Source organism: Mastomys coucha, unplaced genomic scaffold (genome assembly GCF_008632895.1).
Source record: "Mastomys coucha isolate ucsf_1 unplaced genomic scaffold, UCSF_Mcou_1 pScaffold22, whole genome shotgun sequence".
Lineage (NCBI taxonomy): Eukaryota > Metazoa > Chordata > Mammalia > Rodentia > Muridae > Mastomys > Mastomys coucha.
The window spans coordinates 51,477,729-51,488,023 of NW_022196905.1; the positions used below are offsets into that span (position 1 = coordinate 51,477,729).

A 10,295-nucleotide genomic window follows, 5' to 3' on the forward strand; every position below is an offset into this window, starting at 1 on the left:
CACCTGTTGACTGACTCAGCAAGCTCCCCGATAGGGGTGCACTCCACTGGAGCACAGACACGGCCACCTCCAGCATCCTCAAACACTGGAAAGGCGCGCAAGAGTTTACTCTTGTCTCCTTTAGATAAAAAGGAGTCTGAACAGTGTCTATCAGTGTATAGCAGGGGTGCACTTGGAAGAGTAGGCGGGTGAGCATGAAGCATTCCGTGGCTCTGATCTCCCTTTTGCTTTAGATTCTGGAGAAGTGGCGAATGCTCATTTGGATGATACCTCTCTTCCTTATAGCAAGCCACTTCTCTCTCTAAGTCTTCCTCTTTTGACGGGCTCAATTCCTCAGAGCTATCAGGCTCGAAGTGCTTCCGTCTCGAAGCTCCATCTCTTTCTTTACTTTTCTCTCCCAGGGTGTCCTTCCCCTTATCTCTCCCTTCCACAGGTCTAGCGGAAGGGCCTGTACTCTTGGGTGTATCCTCTCTTCTCTCCCCTTTCTCCTGGCTAGCCTCCACTCCCTCATCTTCTCTCTCCCTTTTATTCTGGCTAGCTTTTATTCTCTCCTCTGTTTCTGACATGCTATCTTGTAACTCCTCAAGTGCCCCCGACGCCACAGATGCGGGGCATTTCTCATCCTCCAGGCAAGAATGTATAACAAGCGCCATTAGCACAATTACCGTGGCTTTGGCTATGCTTTCTAAACATGAGAAAGGGTCGGAGGAATTAAAATCAAGCAGCATGCCTCTCAGAGCTCACTCTGTCCTGCAGTTCTGAAACCTACCAGCTGTTGTAAGGTTCTCCCGGTGTGCAGGGTTTTGCGGCACCAGCTGTAGCCCGCACAGTCGTCTCACCAGCAAGAAGACACACGGACACTAGGTTCCTTCTGCAACAACGTTTATTGTCCTCATCCATAGGAAAAAAAAGGGTCGAGCCCAAAATCCGCACTGCTTATATACACCACAGTGCAGTGTGTCTGCCCACGACGCCCCGAAATGGGCCGTGACATGGCATCTTTTTCACTCTACACACATGCGCAAACAGTTGTTTACTAGGAGTCGACAGTGGAAGTAGGCGCCATCTTGCCATGGCGAATGCCTCTCCAGCTTCACCGCTCCCCACAATAATGGCCTGTAACTGGGCTTTAGAACAAGAAGTTAATTTTATGTCTAAGAAAAGATTTAGCTCTCCAAACCGTTGTAATCTTTCTAGTAAATTGCATAATTCCATTAAAATGAAGAATTATACAAGTAAGGTTTAACAGGAAAGGATCTATTGAATACTGTTTCTACATAGGTTCTTCTTAATATTTTGTAAGAGTTGGGGCTTGGGACAGCCAGACAGCTTACCAGATGAAAATACTTGCCACCAAGGGTGAAGTCCTGAGTTTCATTCCTAACATCCATATCATGAAAGACCTAGCTCCTGTGTTATCTTCTGATATGAACATAGAGTACAGAGTTTCTGCAAAAACATATACACATAAAAGCACACAAATTCTTACTAAGTGAATAAATATAGGAAAAAAGTTGAGAGAATATAACATTTTAAAAGACCTATAAAACGGTTAAAATCACTTTAGAGAATATTATATTTCCAAATAGAAAAGTTTATGTTTCTATTAATATGTCCCATGCTAACAAGATTTGAAGTAGTTGTTCTTCATTTTACTCTCTTCAAAATAATCAGTATAATACTGCACTAAAATATAACTTTCATAAATTATTTATTAATATATATTAATTAATAGATATTTAATTAATGATAGTTAAAACAAAAACACACTCTTTAAAGACTAAAATGAGGTAGTAGTCGTAAAATGATTAAGCCCTCCATAATCCTATACAGGATCTTTTTTTAAAGTCTATTTCTTTATGTAAGAAGGAATTATGCTAAATGATCTTCAATGTTCCCATAAAAGTTAAAATAATAATGATAATAATAATAATATGCCTGCATAATTGAAACAAAAACATATTCTCACAGAGAACTATTATCCTACTCATCAGCTTCCTTAATAAATTGCATCAAAATAAAATTGCATGTGTTAATCATTGGCATTGCTTTTGAAGATTTATTTCAGTCATCATCAGGATGGGAAGTTCTGATTGCTCCTGATGATTCTCTTATAGTCGTTCTTGATTATTTTCTAAATTTGATGACAAACACTGCAATATGTCTCAGCCAATTAGGCTTGTCAACTTTCAGTGTGGTCCCCAATCATGTACTTGACTTTAGAAATGACAGGAGGTCCTTATTAAAAGTCATCATGGTTTTGAAATAGAGATATGGCAGCTTGAAAATAGACCTTGGCAAAAAATAAAGAAATTTAAATAAAAAAAGACACAATGTCTTTCAGTAAAAGCTTTAAGAGGAAAACATTTTTAGTAGGAAATACTGTTGACTGTGAAGTAAGGACAGAGGGAAGAGATTGAATAATTCTGATGTCATTGATTAGAAAATGAGCTAAATTTGAATGAATAAACTCTTTATGAATTGCGTGTAGTTCTTACAAACATTTTACAGAAATGATAAGAAGAGAAAGTCCAAGGCACCAGCAATGCGAGAGGTTCGCAGGGCACAATGTGGATGACATTAGCCTAAATACCCAACAGCAGAGAGATAAAACCTGAAGAGACAACTTCTAGTGGATAGACAGGTCCCCCAGTAGAGGAATGGGGCCACCCGCCCATATCAAAATTTTTAACCCTGCATTCTTCTTGTCTAAAGCAAATGAGAGGACAAATATGGAGCAGAAGCTGAAGGAAAGGCCATCTAGAGACAGTCCCACCTGGGGATCCATTCCATCCTCAGACACCAAACCCTATACTATTGCTGATACCAAGATGTGCTTACAGACAGGAGCCTGGTATGACTGTCCTCTGAGAGGCTCTGCCAGCACCTAACCAAAACAGATGCAGATACTCACAGCTAATCATTGGACTGAGTTAGGAGAAGGGTTGAAGGAGCTGAAGCACATTGCAACCCCATAGGAAGAACAACAGTATCAATTACCTGGATTCCTCGGAGCTACTTGGGACTAAACCACCAACCAAAGAGATGGGCCTGTCCATGGCTCCTGCTACATATGTAGAAGAGGACTGCCTTATCTGGTATTAGTTATAGAGGAGGCACTTGGTCCTTTGGAAGCTTCATGCCACAGAGAAGGTGTATGCTAGAGGGGTGAGGCAGGAGTGGCTAAGTGGTTGGAGAAACACTCTCTTAGAGGCAAAGGGGAAGGAAATGGGGTGGGAAGTTCATGGGGAGGTGAGGAAGGGGAATAACATTTGAAATGTAAACAAATAAAATAATACATTTTTTATAAATAAGTGAAAAAAAAAAGAACTGATCATATGCCCCATATTTTCAAGTTATTTTCCTTCCAAGTATGTATGTCAGTCAAGATATGATATATTGTCACAGATTTAATATTTCCTTGTTTAAATCAAATGGATAACAAGAATAATATTAAAAGAATGTACTAGAGCTTTTTAAAGGAATAATGCAAATAGTTATGCAGTGTTAAAAAATAATGAAAATGGGTGTGTGGGGGGGTATGTGTAGGGGAGGTGGTGCTTGAATGTATCTTTGTGTTCATTAGTATGCCTGGCATCCATGGAAGCTAGGAGAGGACACCAGATGCCCTAGAAGAAGAATTATAGTTGTTTGTGAGCTGCTTTGCAAATGCTACAAACAGAACCCCAGTCATCTAAAAGAGTAGGCAGTGCTCTTAACTGCTAGAAAATCTATCTAGACCAGCCCTCCCCATCACATTCACTACATTTGACTATTAAAGTTAAAAGATTTGCTCATCCAGAAGTCAAACATCTACAATGTATGATAGTAGTGTGAAAATCTACAGTGCATGATTACACATTCCAGTAATCCATCCAGAAAGGGAAAAAAGGTAAACAAGTGATTGAAGAGTGTTTATTTATGACCTTTAGCAAGATAAAATGTAAACGATACTGGAACTCATGGAAATAGCTCTCTAATTTTGAAGCTAAATTACTTTGGATTATACGTATGCAACTTATTATTTATGAGTATATGTGTAGTGTAGGCATAAGAACCAGTTTATTTTTAAGTCAAAAGTTGTAGCAATTTGACACTCATAAGATATTTCTTGGGGTGGTAACTTATCATATTTTTATGAGTATTATATTAAACTATGAAATACATTACGTGAAACCCCTACAGGTGATTGGTTTAGAACTGTTGTGGTAGTAGAGCAAGCTTTGTCTCTTTCTCTCTTAAAATTAGTAAAGGCCAGGAAATAAATTTTTAATTCTAAAACAGTTTATAATTACATATTATGATTTTATTCATGCACAGCAGTAATTCTTGACTGCACTATTTAATCTCAATCCCTAAGAACTCTGTGGAAATGTCTTAGCTTTTTGGGAATGGAATAAATTTTTCCATTCCTTTGATAAACAACACTAATTAGAAACATATAATTCCATCAGTCATTTACAGACTTAACCAGACTTACTCAATACATTATATTTCAGATTCCCATGCAGCAAGCAAGCACATTTGTGAATGTACTTCCATGTAACACATAGGCACTGTCTTCGCACACACACTGGGTCATCTGTCACAGTGCTGAGGGTGGAGGGTGGGTGGTGTGGACCTCTAGGTGTTATTGTTAATGTGCTTAGATCTTTGACTTGCTTGTACGTTGCTTTTGTATTTTATACCAATGTGCTGTCAGTTTAGGATGTACTTCTCTGTCACCCTTGCATCTTAAAAATGTATTTTAAATATAAGGTTCTGCTTATTTGCATATCTCTGAATAATGCATAAGTCAATGTAATCCAATTGGCAACATCACACTATTTATGAGATAACATGTAGATACAAGAAATTATCCTTTGGGATTTAATAATTTTTCTTGTCTAGGTGGAAAATTTATATACATTGAAATATACATGTGCATTTAACACTTGAAAGCATCTTCATGGCTCTGTAATACACCAAATGAATATATAACTGACTATTTTACATACTTAAATTACCATTTCTCCATTTTTATCTTCTGTAGTTTCTTTTTTTTGCAAAACCTTATCTTTACTATACATAAAATAAGCAATGTTTGTGAAGTGATGAGTATCAGGCTCATATGAACCAGGAAAACTTGGTGCACTTTCAACACTGATGGCTTCTTCTTGAATTTCAGATTCAAGGCCTCTTCCGGATGTAGCACTGACTGGCAAGTGCACCCGTGAATGTGACGAATATGGCCATTCAGACTCCTGCTGGATGCCAGTGCGCACTTCCCCAGAGAGGAAGAAGAGCCAGCCCAAACTCTCCACTTTCATGCCTGTTGATGAACGAGGAAGTCAGGAGAAGCTGGCAAATGGCGAGGCTGCCATCATGGGCGACCGCAACAGAAACCTCCTGAGCAAAAAGTTGACCTCATCCTATGAGACCTTCAGTGCAGCTAGTTTCAGCAAAAATGAGGAAGCCAACCCCGAGGATATTCCTTTAACAAAAACAGGGGAATATAAGCCATCTCCTGTCAACACTCTCACTAGAAGAGAAGTTTATCTGTAGGTTGTCAAGGAGCAACAGCAAAGTTCTTTTCATGTACGAGGAGAGTTAGGGGCAAAAACATTACTAAGTAAAATCATTTAATCACAAAGAGGGGGCTACCAAAGAGACAAAGCTTTGCCTGCCACTTCCGCCTCCAAATCAGGCCTTTAGTGTTTGCCTGATGACAGTGTACAAAGTAGAATCCATTCTTTTCACTTGCATGTCTACACCCTTCACTGATCCCCAACACCCACCCTCTTTTTCCTACCCCTCCTCAAACCCAAATAACAAAACAACAACAACAACAACAAAAGATGGTTGCAAGTTCTTTTCATGGTAACAAGTCTGATTAGCAGAACATAATACACTCTCATCCCTAATCTGAAGCATGATTTTGATCACATTGATTTGTTTGAGTGTCATCTGGCTTGTTAATAAAAGAAGGATGGGTTAAAAATACACTACAGACTCTCAATGCTTTATGATTGTTAAAGTCAGCCCTTTGAAATTGATAAAATGCCTTTAACTGTACAGTCCTTTTATAGGAGACCCTTTGAAAAAGTAATTTAGGATAACAGCAGCTTTAATATTCTAACAAACAAACAAACAAACGAGTGCAAATTAAAACTCAGTAGAAGAAGGAAGTTCCAAGCTGCCATACATTGTTATTTTCAGGTCAAATGTATCAACTTCTGTTCCATACATTCACAGAACGTACTCACCCAATCTTGACTAAAACAATTACATGAATTATAATTTGTAAAAGTATGTTTTGAAATAGAATCACTCATGAATGAACTTGAACTCTTATGTCATTATGAGGCCAAAGATCACATGGCAGATCAGGGAAATAAATTGATTTGGTCTTGACATATAAATCCTCTAAACAACAGAAGGAACTGAACCTGTGAACACACAGAAACACTCAGATGCTACTTGGTTTTATATTAGCTCTTCTTTCAGAAAAAGTCTTCTTTTTAAAATGAACTTTAGTTGAATGCTCAGAAAATGAAATAACTAATAAGACACATGTATTATCTTATATTAAGCAACTGGTCAAAGCCCCGGTCTACTCTCATGTGTTACAGTCAGGGAAGATTCTACATTTTAAAGTCATATTGATGCATAGTGAGATACAAAAAGACACACTGGTATATGATTTCATGAGGTCTCCTATTGTCATTTCAGGATCTCAGCTATTCTTGGTGATCTTATTATCATTTCTGATTATAATTGCATTTTTCACTTGGTCACAACACAAGTGCATTGATTTCAAATTCTGTGCAATACAGAAGCATTTTGAGACTCAAACATTTAAACAACATAACACTTTAATTGACTAGTCATTTCAGTAATTTGACTATTATTCAATGTGCGTCTTAAACAATCTCTGAACATGAAAGAATGAGTTCCAGAAAATATTTTATTTAACACAATGTATGCATCTCAAAAATGGAAAAATGTATAGTTTTTTTCAAGAGATACATAATATGCAGATTTTGAGTGCTTTGCTCTATGCAAGATGATTTAAGGAAACAGAAATTTGAGCTGGGACATTCAGATGAATGTGACAATCCATGGACAATATATGGGGCGACAGGTAAAGGGAGCAAACGTTCTCATCACCGAATGCTAGTTACTTGGTTAAACCATAGCCTTGATGGCTTTCTACAAAACTGTAGAGACACTGTAGCTTTGGGCAGTTTCATGCTTTGCAGATTTTCTTAGATTATAATGTGAAGAAACCTAGACTATAGGTTGATAATTCACTGTAGGTCATCAAAGTACTTCTCTTCAAGGGACTTTTCTCTGGTGGGTCTTTTGGGATCATTTCCTTGTGCTCTTTCTTAAAGTGGAATTTTCATTTTGATGTTAGTTTATGTATAATAGGTAGAATGAAAAAAGATGTAATTGATATAAAAACATTGGACTAAAATACCAATAATTGAACATGCTCATGTTTGGTTATTATTTACACTATGGAGAGATGAAATTCTAGAACTTTGTTAGGAAACTGCATTCAAGCAGTTCTGCCTTGTATAATCTGTAAGTACCTATTAAGACGAAATACTTCTAAAGATACTTATGAAAATGTATACATATTTTTCTTGCACGTTACAAAGGAAATAATTGCATAACACTGATGTTCAACACTTTTTATATGCATATTTTCTTTCTTTCATGGGACACTTGAAGCCACTAGATAGCTCATTTCACTCTTAAAATCCTTTGGTTGTCTACAAAACTAATACAGGTCACACTGGACCTACAGATTTATTCAATCCACATTCCACAATGATGTTTGCACCACATGCCAGGCAGTCATGTCATTGTCCTTTAACGTGTGAACCTCTCTTTAGAACTAAAATGGATGTGAAAGAATAAAATTCAGTGTACTGTAAGTATTCGAAGTAATTCTAGTAGAATTAGTTATCATAACATGTTTATTATATAATGAGCTGGCATGACACAGAAATATATTTTGTGTTTGTATGACTTTTATTTTGACTAGGTTAAATCTGGTGCCACTCCATATATAGAGTGCTTTTGAAAAAAAATAAAAACAAAAAAATAAATAAATGAGTGAATGCAAAATAAGCAACTGTGCCTTTTATACCTCTTGTTATGGTAAACAAACAAGCAAACAACAAATAAACAAATGAATGGTTTGTTGGGTTTGGATAATGAGGGGAAATGGGCTATTCCCAGCTTTTTTGATCCTGTATATTTATCCATGTTTATTTTCAGAGAATAAATAATATATTAAAACTTTGCCTTCTGACAAACTCAGATAATGGACCAGTCTTAAATATTGTTCATTCTTAAGATAAGATTCAGGCATTAATATGGGGCTGCTTAAGTCTCACTGGACAGTAAAATTATTGGCTATAGAATCACACAGGGAAATACTATCAGGGGTGATATCAATCCATTTTTGCAAGGTAGAATATTGATTTAGAAGTTTTGATTTTTTTCTCTGTTTTTAGATGGCTTTTCGTTTTTGGTTGTACAGTATATGAACTCTCTTCGTTTTCTGTACACAGACTCTCAAGTGGACTTCTGCATGATAATACATTAGGAAACATTTAAAAATTGAGTAACTATACAAACATGTGTATTTAAATGTCTGTAGCATCTGTCTAAAACTGACTGCTCTGTTTGAATCTCGAGAGAGCATTGTTGTCTGATTTTCATTCCTTTTTTTTTTTTTTTTTAAACTGACCTGTTGCCTGAGTTTTGGAAAACGAAGGAGGCATTATTTTTATGAGACAGAGAACTAAGGTGGTACAGAGGATATTTGCCTGAAAGGCTACCCTGGGAGGCTGGGTTAGAGGAAAATACAAAATGAAATACACAGGCCAGAAAGAAACTGCCAGGAATCAAACAGCCATCTTAAAACAGTTGTGTGGAATCTTAAGACCTCTGCCATTTAAAACCATAGGTTAGATCAGAAGTAGATAAATAGCTGCCTCCTTATAATAATAAATGAAAGGAGTAAAGTTCATCAGGGATATGATAAAGCTTGTTAATTGTGACCCAGGCGTGGTGTATGTGTCATCTGGATGAGGCATCATTCGTTTAGCTACCTAGGGTTTACTTTCAGACAACTTTTCCTACATTTTAAAGCACTTGCATTCCGTGTGGTACGATCTGTTTGTAATGTTAATCACTGAGTATTGTTCTGCTACTTGGATGTTGATAGTGAAGCAGAGAACAATTATTCATCATTGATTATGTCACTATGCACGCGATTTTGCTAAACATGGCGAAATGTACTAAACACTCGTCCAACTATTTATGAAACACTTTACATAATTTAATTTGCTTTTGTACAGTTTTATGTAAATAAATTGCTTGTCATTTTTGTCTTTACAAATTAAAATATAACATGATCAAATGGTTTTACACTTGTAAGTGTGTTTCTCTGTTGACAATCAATTCCTTTTTGACAGGGAAGAAAGTGACTGAATGTCTGTATCATTTTGATTTAATATACATTGTTTTCTGCCAGGTTAAGGTTAATCAAGGCAAATGATGGGATGGTAATTGAGGATTTAGGGGGAAGCATGTGTTGGGGATCTCGGCAAGGGACAGATAGCAAAACAAAGAGAAGGAAAACTCAGTTTTGATTGACTTTGTCAAGCTGGACCAAAGCTTTTAGAGAGTCTGATGTCAGATGAAAATAGTGCAAACTGGAAGAAAGTTTCCAGGAGTTCTACAATCCCTTGGACACATGGCAGTGTCATTATAACAAAACTCAACACAGGGTACATGTCATTTCTTCCAAGACCATGGGTTCTAGAGATAAGCTATCTGTACTAGCTTAAAGACTTAAAGAAGAATCTGCCCTGGTCTCTATCATTCAGATAGCACAGACATTTGGGCTTTTAGCCACCTCTGGCACTGGTTGTGAAAACCAGGAAGCCCCTCTCTGTAAAAGTCACTTATATTACTAACTACCTCTGGTTCTGTTTATAGAAGTTTGATATGACCTGGCCCAACAAGTAACAGATCACCAGGCAATTAATCACCTCCAATTTCCAGTTGTCTGGATAGAAGGTGAGGTTTTAGGTTCATTCCTCTGAGAGGACAATCATATTTGCTTAATACTGCTGGCTATCGTGGAGATCTGAGGGCCCAAGGATCATTGTGCTCCCATCGCATGTGTAATTGGTGCATTACACTTTTTGATAGTATAATGAAACTTCAATCAGTGACACAGCTAGGCTTAAAGTCTCATACTATACGCAATAAAATATTTTTAAAAGATT

General features: G+C 37.0%; 1 protein-coding gene across 5 annotated transcripts in view; it reads left to right on the forward strand.

The window, feature by feature from the left end:
• The window catches only part of Pcdh7 (protocadherin 7), a 409,747-nt gene extending 400,322 nt beyond the window's left edge, over positions 1–9,425 (forward strand). For 4 of the 5 annotated variants that reach the window (XM_031342331.1, XM_031342328.1, XM_031342329.1 and 1 more), the window contains one exon: positions 5,168–9,425. Coding sequence is in view for 3 of the 5 variants with exons in the window: in XM_031342328.1 (XP_031198188.1) it covers positions 5,168–5,544 (377 nt within the window). In the remaining 2 variants the exon portion in view is untranslated. The remainder of the gene's footprint in view (positions 1–5,167) is intronic. The other variant, XM_031342332.1, reaches the window with a different exon arrangement.
• The last annotated feature ends 870 nt before the right edge of the window (positions 9,426–10,295 follow it).